The 17,200-nt window shown below is 45.7% G+C and overlaps 1 protein-coding gene across 2 annotated transcripts; it reads right to left on the minus strand.

Annotated features, from left to right (window-relative positions):
* Positions 1–1,132: 1,132 nt before the first annotated feature.
* Positions 1,133–11,293, minus strand: LOC144158814 (uncharacterized). Of its 2 annotated transcripts, XM_077689966.1 has the most exons (3): positions 8,555–11,293; positions 3,765–3,975; positions 1,133–1,586 (listed from the first exon to the last, which is right to left on the minus strand). In XM_077689966.1, the coding sequence occupies exons 1-2, from the start codon at positions 8,977–8,979 to the stop codon at positions 3,774–3,776; spliced, it is 627 nt and encodes a 208-aa protein (XP_077546092.1). In that variant the 5' UTR covers positions 8,980–11,293; the 3' UTR covers positions 1,133–1,586; positions 3,765–3,773. The 2 variants fall into 2 exon arrangements, with proteins under 2 accessions (XP_077546092.1, XP_077546091.1); XM_077689965.1 differs by having other exon boundaries at positions 1,133–3,975; positions 8,555–11,291.
* Between the last annotated feature and the right edge of the window lie 5,907 nt (positions 11,294–17,200).

Genomic DNA, 17,200 nt, shown 5'->3' on the forward strand with positions numbered 1-17,200 from the left:
CGGCACTTTCATCGTGTGCTGTGAGTAGGCACAGAACATTCACTGCTTTGCTTCGGATTCAGATGGCTCCTCATCTCGTGTTCCAGACTCCTTTCGATATCCTGGTTGTACTACTACTAGTAGCTTTACGAGCCTGGCCAACTCCACCTACTTTCCCTTCGTTGTCACCGTGGAGTGCAGCAGCTTGTTCTTTTATGATTTCACACTGTCGCGCAAGTGGTGTTTGGAGGCTCAGCTCCGCCTCCAGCTGCATTCATTCCATTAGCTGGCGGTCCCCGATTCCCACTACTATCCGGTCCCTGATCATCTCGCCATGCAATTCTCCGAAACTGCACAACTTGGCCAGTTGGGGTAGCTCTGTGACGAACTCTTTTAACACCTTCTCTTCTGAAGAATGTCGCTCTTTCATACATGACATTTCCTCGAACTACGAGGTGGTTCTCGAACACCTGCAAAACATTGTTGTAGCTGCTCTTCTGTTCCTCTGCCAACTTGAATCAGGCAACATTGTCTTCTGCCTTGTTGCCCATAAAGTTGACCCATGCGTAGCCTTGTTCCACCAACCATTTCGGGGCGAGGCTACTCACATGAAAACGTTAAAAACGCCACTTTCATCGCAGCCACTTACTTGGATTTGTGAAATCAAATTCCGGCAGAGGCTTGCATTGAGAATGGGCCATACCCATCTTTCCATGGAGGTCTTGCGACCCCTCCATGGGTCCCTTCGAAGCAGGTCAAAATGTACGCTGCCACGATGTAGTGTTCAAGGAGGTCGAGAAACATACAATTGACATGTTTGGCATACAGTCTAAGAGTGTCTTCATTTTGCAGCTCCCTCTTTGGCTCGCGCCCTCGTAACTCTATCGTCGGGTGGGCCGGGCCCACATCTCGCCGTCTCCCCACTGTAAGCTCAGGTTGCCTTTGTGTCTCAGCACTATGCACACAACACAAGCAGCACAATGGGACCTATGGCCGCCTGGTTTCAAAGCCCACATAAACCCAATGTCTTTGTGTTTATTTAATCTTCACAGTGTCGGCCATTTTGTACCATTACTGTTGAGGCTGAAGACTGTTTTTTGCGTTTGATAAGACATCAAGGCTTCTGCCTTAATAAATGAAACAAGGTCCGAGAGAACAGAATGTTTATTTTTTTCCTTGAAATGGGAAATAAATGCACGTATTGTAAAAATTAGCCATTATTGACTAATCAGTCATCGAGAGTACAGGATAAGTGTTGCTTTGTCTCGAGCATCTTCAGAGTCGTCCACAGCAACATGTGCACATCAGGGAAGGGGCTAGCACTATACAAGGTAATGAAATCGCTACAAGCACAGATGAAAAGGACAGTGACCCGACAATGTTTCTAGACTTCTGTTAAAGAACACCCAAGTAGGGAAGCGGGAATGCGCACAATAAACAAGACACTCGGTGCTAACTGCTACAACTGCACACGGAATCGATACGTCTAGATCTAGGATATGTTTACAAGATCTACACGTTGCACCTCAGGGTGGCCAGTCAACTTTGACATACTGCAGGAGTAAAACATTACACCATTATCTTCCTCAACGCAGGTGTTGCGAGTCCTGAAAAAAACGCCTCCCATCAATGCACGTACGAGAACTTGCACAGCACAGAGGTGCGAGAACAACGCCGCAATTGCGTCACTGACAACCGGCTTTTTACTTTAGCTAGAACAAAGATTGTTATCATTAACAATGCCATGCGCCCCTCATCCTCGATCTCTTTATTGAGAAGTTAACTAAACACTACCTAAGGATGCCAGAGGGATGTAGTTACCACCAAGATTTTTCTTAATGCGGTAATACGCCTGCTGGCATAAATTAGCACATTTTATGTGCCAAAGGTGTGTGCATTCTGGTGTTCACTGGAGGCATTCCCCACATAGCACAAGACGGGCAACAACGCAGGGTAAGAAGGCAGCAATACTCTTTCGTACGCACCTCCGACTGTGCTAGCTGAACCGTTACAACCTTCTTTACCAAATTTCTTGCCATTGTCTCTTCGGAGAGTAAGAGGCAACAATTTTACATTTCTGGCACTGTGGCCATGTATTTTTGAGTCTGTGGCAACATCTATGTGTTCTCTGCTATTATGGCACGAGATGGGCATACATTAACCACTGCAGGGTAACACAAGAGCGTGAGGACAAAAGGTGAACAAAAAATAAATGCCAGTATACAAACACAACACGTCCTTACATATGTACTGGTAAAACTACAAAAGAAGATAAAAAACAAGGGTATTTGCTGCCAAACCTGGATAAATACACTAGCTGCAAACACCAACTTGGTTGAGGGGCGAGGAAATACCTGCCTTCAGCGTCCAGTCGAACACAAACTGTAATCAGTACAGGTGTATTTACAGAGGAATTGGGAAGACAAATAGCAAGTGTAACTGCATTAATGAGCCACTTGTAAACCCTAAACGCATTCACAGGCCACGTCAAGCTGTGCTAAGACGTCTTTGAGCCTGGGAATCCCGCAAAAAATTGTGTATATCTTTTCTGGCAAATGAAAGAAACTGGATTCAATTGAAATGTTCTAATTCAGCCACGATAAGAGGTTCTTCAAAGTACGAGGCAACACTGAAGCGAAGGACAATAATTTAAGCCTCCCACAGATGTTCCTACCACTGGGGCGATCAGGTAAAAGGAATCACGCCACACGGGGGAAAGAAGCTTCTACAATACAGTGGCTGCCTTCGAGCAGCACGTTCTAAACCGAGTTTTGGGGACCGAGAACGTTGCACTCATTAGGAGACCAAGCACGGTCGTCACGCAGGGATACATACCAACCGCAGTCATCTTGACGACAGCCAGCTCAGCCCCTGGCTATTGTTTCCTGTGGACATTTATACAGGAAGTCTAGATGAAGCTCTCTACATTAAAGTCCTAACAACAGGCTTCACTAAAACTGCGCACATCTAGGTCTTCACATTGAGAAGCAATCCAAGGCTGAGGACAAGCAATGTAAAACGAGTACGCGAAAACATAAGAGCTTCATACTACTATATACTAGAGAGAAATCTGGTTCCGCTGTCTAGGCGAGCCACACTTCAGCGAGCGTGCCAACAAGTATCGGTTAGGAACATTCCTTTTGTTCTAGGCACGGCTCGCAAAGAAGCTCAAAAGTTGCCTGAGGCTGGAGAAAAACGCAATATTATTGCAAAAGATTATTTAAAGTTGTTTTATTAACACAGAAGTGAAGCTTTCGAAGATTTGTCAGGGTTCATTTAGAGGCTTCATGCAAGATGAAGAAGAAAAACTATTTGACAATTTTTTCGTTGTCGATTTCGACTTCAAGAGCGAAAAGAAGGCATGCAGCTACCCAAGCCAAATACAATAGAACCTTGTTGATACGTTTTTATAAAACGCGGGGAGAAATGCACTATCCATCCTGGATGAAAAACGTACTATGTGACATTTTTAGTGCCCACAATTCAGAGCGCAGTAACCGGGAAATCGTATGAACCGGGAACCAATCAACGAGGTTCTACTGTAGGTCAGGAACGCTTCTAACTGCTACGGAGGTGCTCACGACAGCACACAATTGCAGTGGCAGATTTCCCTCTAGCATATATTAGTTGGAAACTCCATGCCCAAGAAAGATGACACACGGACCTTCTCTCCTTTCATCTGGTCAAGTGCCCCAGTTTCGCACTCCTGTTTTTTTTCCCTGGGCCCCACCACCTATGCTACTTGTGCGCAGACGAAATAGCAAAGTGCCACACAACCCATTTACCCTGCACCATCACTCCTGGTAAAAGAGCGGTGGCGGCGGCCTCCCCTGCTGCTCCGGCGCGTGGCAGTCCACGACGTGCCGGGCCAGGTTCCGCTTGTGCTTGAACGGCCGTCCGCACACGGTGCACGTGAACATGGGCTCCTCTGCATGGCCGCGCGCGTGCACGTCCAGACCGTCTGGGGTCACAAACACGGCCGAACAGACCACGCACCTGGGAGCACGAGAGGCACAGAACGTCACGTGCAGTCACTGGAGTGGTCCATCAATGAAAAAATGGCCCAGGTTCAGCACTTCCAGACATACCGTCTTTACTCGCGTAATGATCGCACTTTTTTTCCAAAAATTTTGATGCAAATTTAGGGGTGCGTTTAATACGCGGGGTAAATTTTTCGCGAAAAACTTTTGAGCACAGAAAAGGCAAGCAAGTTGCGGGTCAGAATTTTTACGATAGGTCTCATGCAAATATTAAAAACAGTAAATAAAAAGCAATCAAAACTCCGAACAGGCCTAAAAATAGTAAATAAAAACAATAAAAACTCCACGCTGCCAGCCGCTTTGCAAAGTGACACAAAATGCAGTGTTTTCAGAATTACGGAACGCGCTGGAACGAGTTTGCTGCGAGGCGACAACAGGGCAACCAATGAGTTGCTGCCGCTGTCACAGTGCGGGACACCAAAACAGATATGGGGGCCGATGCAGCAAGCTCTGCGCATTTTTTCTTTGTCTTGTGGGTACATTATGTGCATTTATTGAGAGTTTCTTCCTCATCAATATTGGATGCATGCTTGCCGACATCGCTAATATTGGCAAGTCTGCGCCAATAACGTAGCCATGTCCGCTTCGATAGGAAAGGAAACAGAGGTAAGCACGATCATCATCAGCTAGACTTGGCACACATACGACATACTGCTGCGGCAAGTTCGGGTGCATTCATTGAGCGGGAAATAAAAAAAATTTGAATTTTGACGACAAACTTCAGGGGTGCGATCATTACGCGAGTGTGATCATTGTGCGAGTAAATACGGTAGTCAAGAGCAGAAGCAGAAAAACAAATATATATCCTTTGCTGGAGATTTGATACCCTGCCTTGTTCGATGACTCGATTCAGTAGTTCGCTTGCACTGTAAAACACAGCCCAGCTGGCACTGCAGTTGATTGGCATGCTCCTCATGTGATGGTTTTCATCCCAAAATGATACCCTGCTGCTGGCCATGGGTGGCAGGCTACACTGTAAAATGATTTAAACCCTTAAGGGGGATTTTTCATTGCCTCTAACACCTGTACAGCCTATCAAAAAACACGAGAGCATGCTTAAAGGGTCTATTACGTAACCAACACCCGTACACTCTAGCGAAAACAAAGGAAAAAAAAACACTCTTGTAAGGAGTGTTTTAACAGTTAAAACACCCATTACAAGGGTTTTTTATTGTGTTAGTAAAAAATCCCACTAAAGGGACAGAAAACTGATTTTTGTGGAGTGCATGTCCTCTAGCTCTCATAAAAGCCAGCATTTTATATAGCGGGGCAACCACACGGAATTTCTAAATAACTTGGTGGAAATAGTTTTTATTTTGCACTAAGCTTTCTGAAAACTGAAAGAATGTGCTATGTAGTGTAAATGTAAACCTGACACCACCATTCACATAGAAATAGCTCTACTGGTTTCAATACGCGATTCAAAAACTGCATAAATGAATAAGATACGCTGCATTTTATAATTGTTTTAGCTCAGGACAAGTTTCCAAATTCCTCTTTGCGTCTCACGTGCAGTTAAAAGCAGAGTTACTGGATATAGACAGTTGTGAAACTCCCCATAGGCCCCATGTATCGAAAGCCGGTCTTCGGTTGCCCCCCTGCGCCGGGGCAAGCACGGGGCAAGTTGACTAGCCTGTCGTCTGTCGGCAGGACGTTGAAGCAGCACTCAAGTGCTTGAGGCTGCTGCCGTAAGTCATAAAAAGAAAAGCCGCAAAAACACAAGTAAATTTTACGTAATTATTGTGTTTTAATTTAAAAAGCAATCTTTATTTTACAGAAGAATTTTGAATAATAATAGTTTAGCGAAGTTCCGTTTTTATCTCCTAGGTGCCGCGCGCATCAACTTGCCCCTTAGCTTCCACGGAGTGGGGGGCTAGCGCCGCCCGGATTCTGAAGCGGAGTTTCGCAACTGTCTATATTGAGTAACTCTGGTTAAAAGTATGTGTACGCACGAATCATTGTCATGGTTGCCAGCATTTTTTGGCGGCATACTTGTGAAGAGGGGTTGTGAAGAGATTTTCAAACGAACTGTGTTGTGTGGGTACTTATAACTGTGGAACCTTGAAAAACAAACAATGCATACACGTTTCGTTGCCAGTATTGGCAAATAGGAAAACAAATGCAGTAACGGTATCACCAAGGCTTTCCTCCTCAACTCGTGAAGTGACGTTTCAGTAAGTCAGTAAGAAGCCAATCACAGTTCTCCTTCGTCTGCACAATATGTCAGCATAGAGTGGGCTTGCAAAGGGTCAGATAAAGCTACAACATCGGCGCCATGGTGAAACTCACCCTGGAACTGAACGGGAGATGTCTGATCTCTCATGTGACTGATCAACACGGTCGAACTTTCCGTCAACAACGCGGGCGAGTGGCGCAGGCAGAAGTAAGTACGTTTAAAGTAAACTTGGTATTTGTAAACTGTTTACGCTGTATCGCACGAGTCTAAACTGTCGTTCTGCTTGCCGGTATTCTTGAACAAGCTTGCCGGGTGTCTGTCTCATGTAGCCTGTAATGCGAGTTGCGCGAACGTGCAAATTCTGACCTGACGAGATAAATGACCGAACGCTTAAAATGAGAATTTACTACATAAACACATTTATCGAAGTAACTTCGAATAGTCGGAACTTAAAACCAACCCGTCGCTTACTCATCAAGTGCAAAAATAACTAGCGAGAAGCAGTGGTACTGCGCAGAGTTGCAGTTCGATTGCTTTCCTGTGTCCTCCATCAAACAATGCTGTTAACGTTGCTTCGTTGATTGTATACGCTCCCCTTTGGCTTACTGAAGAAGCGTTCATCAGTAAGTTGGCGGTTAAGGTTCTGGGTTGACTAGAATTAATGAAAAAAACACTGGAGCACTGGGTTACAAATGTAAGCAGCTTTTATGCTGCAGTTTTCCACCTCGCACATTTCTTCCATGGATAGTGTAGTGGATAAAGTATCTGACTTCAATGCAGGCTGGCCGTAACATTGGGAAGGCCTGGCGGCCGCAAGTTCAGATCGCACTCCGGGCATTTTTTTTTTTGCTTGAGTGGTGTTGAGCCATTTCACACAAAAAAGGCAAGATTCCGAAGAGAATTGGGCAAAACAACGTGAACTTCAGCAAGGAAACAGGCTACAAACCATACAAACAGCCAGTACATCTGAGTTCTGCTACAATGATTGCCAGACAACTGAAGCGATCGGGACGCCAGTCATGTCAATACAAAACTGTTTTTGGCAATGAATAAAAGATGAATTATTTTTAAAATATCGGGTTTGCAGCTGTAAAGAACAATACTATACACAAAGAGAGTTTAACTGGTTAACTCTCGAATGCTCTTTCTGTGACGACACTGCTATACTCGGTTACAACTCAAGAACAGCACCACCTCATGTAGTGTATCACTCCACCAAAGCGCCGGACCCGTGACGTCAGTGCGCGCGCATTTTGAAAGGGGTTTGCTATGAATGCGTGATATCGTCTGCCTTGTCTCACGCAGTTTGTTTGTCGTCACTGGAGTCGTTTATAAGCATATTAAGTCCAAAAACCCACGGGAACGGCTCACGCCATGTTCAAAATTTTCCCAGTAACGCCCTACTTGCGCCGCGCGGAGAAACATCCAGCTACGGTGATAAGGCACAGCGGCAACTTCCGGTGCCGTTCCTAAGTTGTCACTGAGTATAGTTGCACTCCTGCCCGACAATGCGCGCATGGTCGCTTGCGATGCGCCTCAAAACGAGAATTTCAAAGGCGTCTCCTAAATTCTAGAAGCGATGAATTGTGAGAATATTTGGGATTTCTGTTCTTAAAAGGTCATTTCAGCACACAAAATTAGGCAAAGGCAAATGAATTTTCTCTTTACGACCCCTTTGGGGCTGGTAGATCTAAAACTTCTGATTTCAAACGTTCTAGGGCACTACTATCAGGACAACCGTTTTAGTTCAGGGTGTTTTAAAGGGTCCCTAAATAGACTACCAAAGGCCGCAATTTCAAGCAAGAAACCAGCAGAGTACCCCTTCACGAGAACATATACCAAATATTACCCCTCTGTGTAAAGAGGCCACACAAACATGCAAGATCTTCCTATCTTTTCCTGTTTACCTGTCAATCCTCGTTGCCATTTTCACACACTCTGGCATAAATTTTCACACACTCTGGCATAAATTCGTGACTCCGATGCAGCCTCTATGAAACAGCTGACGCTGAAGACTATGGCGCCGCTATTGGCTGGTTCACTTAAATGCTGCAGCCAATCAGCGTTCCCTAATGTGGGGGAAACGCGGGTGCACGTTTTGGTACTTCCGGCCAGCAGCACTCCAGCATAGCGCAACTTTGAAGGAACAATTTTCAATCGTCGCCATCTGTCGCACCAGCTTAGCTGAATTTATAGATATAGTCCGTCATTTACAACGTACGAATAATGCTGAAAACCATGGCGTGTCTCTGCAGGCGGAAACTCTACCCCCCACAAGACACAGCTCTATCTTCCAGTACACCATAGCAGCAGCATCACAACGAACTCGGCCACTGTGGTGTGCGGGCCTGTGGCTTACTTGAGCGGCTGGGAGTGGTGCTCCTCTTGCATGTGCTTGACGAGGGCCACCTTGAAGCCGAAGGAGCGGCCGCACGCGTCGCACGGGAACGGCCGCTCGCCCGTGTGCCGGCGCATGTGCGTCGCCAGGTTTGACTTGTGGTTGAAGCGGCGGCCGCACTCCGGGCACGCAAACGGCCGCTCGCCCGTGTGCGTGCGCATGTGGCGCTCCAGCCCCACGCGGTCCAGGGCCACAAACGAGCACGCCTCGCACGGGAACGACCGGCGCTCACGCGACACATCGGTGGGTGCCTGGACGCGAGTGACCGTCATTCCGGACGGCGTAGCGTGTGCAGCGCTGAACGACGCGCCTGCGACGCAACGGCGGAAGCGAAGCAAAACAGGGAAAAAATAGTTAAAAACACTCACGAAAGCTGGAGCAGACATACCGTTTGGGGCTGCCTATGTACAATGGAGTCACCAAGCTAAACTGTGCTTAATCTGTGCTTTGCAAAATGTCAGAAACTGTTATGGGTGTACTAAACAGAAGACTCCTTCACGAAGCACCACGGGGAAACTAATTTTTGGTAATGCAGTGTCTAGTGCGCCGCCCAAAGGCACTTCAGCGTTGCACTACAGGCTTGGCTAGAACGCCGTTGGTTACGTCTTAGCTTCTTTCCCCGTAGGGCCAACGTTCTAGTTCAGAGTTTGCGCACTTATTTTCTTGATCTAGGCTACTACTTAGTTTGTAAGTGTCCTAAAAGGCCCGTCCTATTGGTTGAACAACGTCGCGTTGGCTTATGTTACGTTAGATAAAGTCAGGTCATGTCACGTCACGAAAGGTCAGTTTAGGTTATGTTAGCTTGTTCAGGTCAGGTTACATGAGGTTAGGTTCCGTTAAGGAAAGCCTCACATTTAGGTGAGCCAATCTACAAGCATTCGCGAATGTGAAGTAGTGCCAAATGCAAGATAACGCGACCATGAGTCCCTTTAGTGCAGTGCCCATTAACATTGCCCATTAACATTGTAAACCCAGCGTTTCTGCAATTCTATTTTAAAAATTTAACTTTACCAGCAATAGTTCATTACAACTAGTTGAGCAACAAAACACTCTCTCTTTATTGCAAACCCAATTCGAATACATTGCCCCCTTTTCTGTGCCTGACACATAATCACCACACATTATGAACATGGTCTTGTGACTGCAATCATAAAAGCTGGCTAGCCAAACTTGATACACGCGCTGCAGCATTCATTGTACGAAAATTAAAATGCAAACGACATGGTAATGCCCTCTACAACGGTGTTTTTATTCCTATTCTGCCAACCCACCAGTACACTCTTGGGTCACCACAAATATTATTAGGGAAAATGGTAACGCTAATTTTCAGAATTTTGCAATTTTATAGTGAATCAAGAGCTGCCGTTGCAGAGTGTGGCATATGGTAATCTGGGTATTTTATTCCGCGAAGTTAGACCAGCTTGCTTTTGTACCTCAGATTGCTTTTTTAAAATTCCGTGCACTTAACCCTACCAGGGGTCATGAACATATCAGACTGCTTACATGTGCTTGGGCACATATTTATGCAAAAACAGCAAAAAAAATGCTACACTAGTGCATATCTATTACAATAATATCAGTAATTTTAGCTCTAAGAGGGCTCCATTATTTCAACGCCATGACGACACCAGCCTACATAAGGGAACAGTTCTACACTTGTTGAAAATTTCTGTAATCTAACAAAAGAGTGCATTGCATGCATATTACAAAAATACAACACTTGATTCATCAAACCTAGTTTCACTGCTCCCTCTTTTCAGCTTTTCAAAAAAATTTTGTAAATTTTTGCACACATAACTCATTGAACTTTTGCTACAGCTTAAAAGGCTTCAAACACCTTGCCTTTTCATCACCTCACTCATTCACACTGAACTAAAAACTAGATATAAAAACGGCACTGGAGGCAGCAAATTATGGGTAGCAACTTTGATGCCCCCATGCAAACATTGGAGTGGCTAAACGCCTTGAAATTGCGAAAATCGTATTGAAAGTAGGATCCCGAAAGCTAGGATGGCTTGTACTTCTGTAAACTGATAATCAGAAACAAGAAAAGATGCAGACAACCTCGGACTTTACAAACTCCCACTACTTATCTCCTTTGACTGTATCAACGCTACCTGTATAAGCATTGCCTAACGCGTCGCCCGCTTTCCAATGGGAGAGGTAGGAACGCTTAGTTCAGGTACTCATCCGGTATGTGGCGTGTGCCGGCGGACGTCCGGCCTTACGTCACTGCTCGGGAGTCGAGAACACTGCACCCACTTCTACAGCGTGTGTCTGTCAGCTTGCCTCAAAGGCGTCGGAGCGCCGCCTAGGGAACACTAGAAAAACTGTCAACTCTTTTGCATAGTTTCCGAGAAGCGGCGCTGGCTGGCGGACATGAAAGCATGTAGGAAGGGTAAGGGTAAGAAAGAGCAACAGGAGAGTGGCTGTTTGGCCATTTTTCTTTCCCGCGTTAGGCAACGATTATACAGGCGGCGTTGGACTGCATTATCCTATTGCATCACATTCTGAGCGTACATTTTAACACTACAAACCACAGGAGGAATGCACTGCAAAAACTGCACAACTCTGTAGTGAAAAAAGAAGAAAGACAAGGCATGAACAATAGGACACTAAACTTTGCTCTGCTACTAATCTAGCAAGAGTTTCCAAGGACGCATGCACAGTAGACATATTAACCACCTTTTGCGAACATACCCCCCCCCCCCCCCCCCAACCCAAACCAGTATCGTAGATATATACAAGGCCGGCTCCCAACCAAATGGCTCTCTATAGCTTCAAACACAGTTTTCATGTAGGTGCTGCACAGAACAGGCCACAGGAGACATGAGACATCCCCAAGAGCCTGCCAAAGTCACTTGGCATGATTCATAACATGGTTGGCTTCGGCTCCTTTCTGATGTGACCTGCAAAGCAACATAAAAGAAGGAAGTATTTAACAAAGCAGGTAAGCAGGACTTGTCTCAGCAAATGGACGCCAAAGGAGAACTGAGAATAACCAACCTCAAACTGCAATTGAACTTTGGTGGTAACAGGTAATCTCAGAAGCTCTTGTGCCAACATCAGGGGTGAGACAGCTGAATCCGATTTGGGAGCAGTTTTTGGAGCAGCGAAATCTCGATTTTGGAGCAGAAGAACCTCGATTTGGAGCAGTGAACGACATTTATTATGTCAGTTTATGTGCCTAAAAAATCAAATTTTTGGCAAATCGAGGAGGGGGGGGGGGGGGGGAGTGCACTTTTTCATCGGTTTTGAACGTAAACAACACTGAAATAGCCTTTCGATAAAGTATGTTCTACCAGAGTATCCCAAGGTACAAACTGCACTTTCTTTTTTTGAATCATTTTTAAACTCTTAGGCTCTACGCATAGAAAGCGTGGAGTGCCATTAAAAATATCGAATTTAAAAACTCAGCAATCGTAAGGCATTTTTTAATATCATGCGAATGCCTAAATTATTATTTTTGTAATCCCAGACTCGGCTTTAAGCACAAGTGTAGAGCCACGGCAAAAGTCGCGCAAAGCGAGGCGACAGTCGTCGCACCCCACCAGCTTTCCCGTTTTCAATCCCAAAGGTGCACGTTCACTACGATCGCAATTTGAGTAACGTTGGTATGTTTAGCCACCTCTCTTTTGTCCTTAAATTTCACTTCAGATAGATGAACCGTTATTACTAGTGTGCAATAACAGCCCGTCCCGCTACCGGACACTGGTTGAACATTTTGCAGCGATGTAGCCTGCGCCGCCCCTTCTGCAGTGTCGATCGTCCCATTCCCGCCGCTCGCAAGCTCGCTGTCAAAGGCAGCAATAACAGAGTTTCATAACACCGCAATAAGTCCGAAATTTCACTTCAGGCACGCACCGCGCCTCACATTCAAGGCCGAAACATGGTAAATTCGCGGGCACCGCGTTGTTTTTGATGAACTCAGTCTTCCGAGCGGCGCAACTTCCCGTAACAGATCAAACAACTAAATGTACCCACCCCCATAACCGAAACCACAGTAGAAATCTTCAAATAGCACTCTGCCTGACCTAGAGTGAACTAGCCTGAACCACGAGTAACTGCTTCGCCCGCCGATCATGCTTTCCAATGCGGCGCCCAGTGATGTCGTTCCGGAGATATGGCGCTCCAAAAATTGCTGTTTTTTCATCAGCTTGAACAAGTTTTGTCGCCTCAGTAAACATTAGTATTTTTATATAGGACTTTGCGATGGTTTTCCTGGGACAATTTTATGCGTTTTTTATTGATTGATCAATAAATTAAACTTTTACAAACACCATCACCTTAGGGGTGCTGAAAAATTATGCCGTCAGAAAGCATTTTCGCCCACTGAAACTGACGGGAGCATTCAAATCCTTGGCTCTCATACTGTTTTGGAGCAGTTTGGCGCAATTTTTCCGATTTTCAAGCTTTTGGAGCAGCCTGGCGCAGGAAAACAACGTTGTATCAAAACTGCGCAATATGCGCAGCTGTCTCACCCCTGCAACATGCGTGTGCACATGAAAAGAGAGAGGAAGGAAGGGAGTATAAACAGACTAAATTTATAGGGAAAACACTGCCTAAACGTGTAAACACGAGTGAACAACACTACTTCAGTCAATAACTTACCGTAACACTGAAATCAAAAACAAAGAGCGTTACCTGCGAATCAGAAAGAAAAAAAATTGAGAATCACCGCCCAAGTCTGTGACGTAAGACCGCATGAAGCAACGCGTTGTTACATGATTGCCGCACTTCGATAGTTGCGCTTAAATCAAGAGGGCACTGAATGGAGCCTCAAGAGGGGTGCGGCAACAGTTCATAATGCTCAGCTGCAACGTAGGCAGCAATGCAGGCTTCCAACGCTCCGAAAATTCCTTTCCGTGAAGTTTCACCACTCTGAGGCAAGAACAACGCTCATTCTGTGAACCGCAAGGCAGAGCCTAACATAAAAAAAAAAAAAAAAAAACGCGTGTTCTCGGGGCAACACGTTTGCCTCACATGTTCTGCATCCCACTAAAACAATGTGGCGCCATTTTCCCGTGCAGCTGTGTGGCATAATTTGAGGCAAGCAAAAAACGTCAGCAGGCTATGAACAGATGAGCTATAAACTAGAAAAAAAAAAACTGTGGTTGATTCTTCTGTCATAGGAATCAGTAAAAGACGAAACTGAAATGTGCAGCGAAATCTGCGGCTGAGCATGATTTGTGGGTCAGCGGCTGTCGTGTGGGTGTGCTTGGCAAGCGACGTCCTGCTGGTGGCTCGCTTCGGCAAAGGTGCACTGGCGTCATTTTCGTGATGGCTATGACGTCAGTGAGATCTTGGGGTATCGCGGCCTAAAACACTTTCCGCTTTCGCGTTAACATATAAAACCCGAAAACGAACAACCCAAACTATAAGATACTCCTTAGTACTAAATCTTGCTTCCCCGCAAGAAGACCCTGTGTGCAGGGGTGCACTTTTACAGGCCGCTTGCTTCGCTGTACTGGCGTCACTTCTGTGACGGAAACGATGTCAGCGAAATCTTTGTGTATCTGGGAACAAAACACTTTCGTGTTAAAAGTCAATGTTAATCTGCACAGAGGTGAATTCTGTCTCGTAGAAGTAGTGGCTACCCTCTATGGGTAAAAGCTGTATTATAAAACATTATGTGAACTGAATGAGGCCAGCGAAAGCTTCAAACCAAATTGGGCTGCAGCCGAATCAGAGTTGCAATGACCTCCGGCTTCAAACCACCTGATATTCCCCAATGAGTAGACACGTTTGTTTTGTATTTTCCTGGTAAAGGGGCACTGCAACATTTATAATAAACAATTCCACTCTTTCCTTCACATCTGGAAGCACTGCGAAAGCTATAGTTATCGCCAGCACAGAGCGGCACTGTGCGATTTGCTCGTCGTAGCAGATGTACCTTCCGTTTCTGCTTTGCTTTTGTGGTATTTTTTTTAAAGTGGCTATCGAATGTGTTTATTGCTAAAACTAAAGGAAAGCCGGCCAATAGCTACTGGACCACTGTAAAGACGTAATTCTAGTACTCAAAGAACAAGCCAACAGTAGCCAACTACAGTAGCCAACCGATTTTCCGGACCTGGAGGGGAACGAAGAATAGTCTGAATAAAAGAGCAGTCCGAAAAATTCGTGAGTCATTACTCCTATGACCGGAACATCCAGCAAGTCCAAATTTTCGGAGTCCGAAAAAAATGGTCGGCTACTGCACTGGGAAAGAGAGAAAATTCTTTTTAGCAAGTTACCCGACGAGCATAGAGAAGTAATTTTTGGCTAACCTCTTATTCAAAATACTGAGCGTGTTTGGTAACTACGTTCTGAAAGCATTTAGGACATAAAAAAGTAAAAAAATAAAAGTGCTGCAGGGTTGGGGTTGGTTCCTTTAACAGGCATTAAATATTTCGCGCAAAGCCTGTCTAGTCGCCACAAGTTGACAAACAGAACAGAAAACCTTTCTGAACTCCTCAAAATCTCCAACCTCGGCAGCAGACTCCCCTGCAGCAGAACTGCGTAAAACTGTGCCAGTATTTTGTCACACGCTGGAATCACTGTACACAGGTGCACCAGAGAACAAGCACTCAGCAGGCTTTTGCGAAAGCACAGCCCAGCAGAGGCTTTTAACATAACCAGGCTTGGTGATAAGTGCATTAGTCAGCCCTCTGTATGTCTACACGAGAAAGAAGTGGCTTTCCTTTATTGTTGTTAAACGTCGAAGCAAAGGTAAATCGTTCCTGTTAGTATCTCTTTCAGTGTTCGAGTGTGATTCTCACTATTGCGCATGCGCAGATTTGAATTTTTTTTATAAATGTTTCTTCTTTTTCAATACATCTCAGTCGATAGTTAGCGCTCGTCCTGACCGCTTCTTTTCTTCGTGGTCCTGTTTTAACGTGCTGTTTCCAACCAACCATGTCGCCTTACCAACTCGCCCAACTTTCCACCATCCTGCTCCAGCAGGACCGACCTTCAAGGCAGCAGATCCACGGCAAGGAGTCGGCACAGCCTGCAAAACACTGCAAATGCCAAAGATGTGAAGCGCCCGGGCCGCAAATCTTAATTAAAAAAATTACACCATCTTCCCGTAGGGGAACCCTGAGTAGTATGCGAAGCAGCCATGGGGTCGACTGAAGTTCCCATTATTTTTCAGCTCGTCGTTTCCGCTGACGTTCAGCTTAGCGTGCCTTCGTTGTATCAGTAGCTTCTTGACGTAGTTTAAATGAGTGGAGGACATAAGGCGCGTTCGTAGCACATGCTCCCGTCTCGGTTTGTAGCGCAGTGGGAAGAGCGCCACGTACCTCCCGTTGTGGCCAGAGAGTCGTAGGATCGAAACCGGGCACCACCTAACTATTTCGTTTTATAGTGGACTGCGCTGACGTCAGCCCAAATGCTGACAGGGCTGAAGAGATGCGCATGCGCAGTAGAGTGCGGACGGCGGACAACGACAACGAGGGAGGGAGGGACACAGCCCCGAGCATGAGATGCTTTGCATCTAAAACGCACTGCCCTTCCGCTCTGTGAAGAAGGATGACCTGCAGAGCTAGGTACTGCCCAAGAAGTGCACAAAACAAATAGGGGTCAACGAAATGCAATAGGGTTCAGCAGAAGGACTCGATGGAGGTATAAACTACAGAAAATCACAGGCAAATGGTGCCTCAGGTGGCACTCACTAGACGTGGCTGGAGATCTTTGGGAGAGGCCTTCGTCCTGCAGTGAGCACAATCAGGCTGATGATGGTGATACGACTAGGACTAAAAAAAAATCGGACACATGTGGAAAACAATAACAATCTCGTATGCATCCCCAAGAGGAGTTGTTTTACCCCAGTGCTCTTCGTATCCTCCCAGCCAAAAAAAAAAATATTTTCAAGTGAAATTGGGCCACTCCAAAACACAATTGATCTCATTGGAAGTGCCGTTGGTTCCAATTGGTACAATAGTGTTATGGGCGGGTCCATGGTTACGTCCAATGATTGTTTCGGTTGGGCTTGCAATTGTTATTTACGTGTGTAAGACTTTTTCTAGTGTATAATTTTGCACACTCTTTGCAACTTTGCTGTGCTCGTACATTTAAGGCAAAGCTCTCCTCCGCGGCGCTCACAACTGCTTTGAGAACAGTGCTGTCAATTAATATTTCTTCGTTTTTGTAAGTTAGCGTTTCCAAAAGAGATACATCGAGAGCTCTCCGTGCAATACATCCAGCCTGTGTCAGGCAGTAAGCCACAGTCACTGAGATTAAGCTGTAGGGAAATGTCGGCGTCACTTTTATGAAGCAACGGCGGTTAACACACTAGCCAGACCTATCTTTTTTTTCTGTCCTTTCTAAAAGCATCATATACAGCGCTCTTGTCAGTATTTAAAAGAAATCTAGCGTTTAAAAGGCATCATGTGCGCGTGTACTCGAACTTTGCTTTTTCGCCCTTTCTGCGAGGTAGGTGTTTTTACGCGGACCGTTCACTTTGTATTCAAAATGGAATCGACATCTTATCAAAAGTTCATTGCCAGTGTTTAGTTGATGAACCGGTATCGCAAACGCAAACTCACAGGCGGCTGCAGGCGATGTTTCCCCTCGTGCAGGAGACGTTTCTGAAACAGCAGCGATTCGCGAGCTCAAAATAACAGCTGC

The sequence above is a fragment of the Haemaphysalis longicornis genome, unplaced genomic scaffold (genome assembly GCF_048455015.1).
Source record: "Haemaphysalis longicornis isolate Haplotype H1 unplaced genomic scaffold, Haemaphysalis longicornis Haplotype H1 scaffold_10, whole genome shotgun sequence".
In the NCBI taxonomy this organism is placed as follows: domain Eukaryota; kingdom Metazoa; phylum Arthropoda; class Arachnida; order Ixodida; family Ixodidae; genus Haemaphysalis; species Haemaphysalis longicornis.

Bases quoted from the DNA above. Each gene is read 5' to 3' on its own strand.
- LOC144158814 (XM_077689966.1), bottom strand. From the start codon at position 8,979: ATGTCTGCTCCAGCTTTCGTGAGTGTTTTTAACTATTTTTTCCCTGTT. The intron at 3,976-8,554 runs GTAAGCCACAGG...TCGTGCTCCCAG, and splicing joins CACCACTCCCAGCCGCTCAA to GTGCGTGGTCTGTTCGGCCG.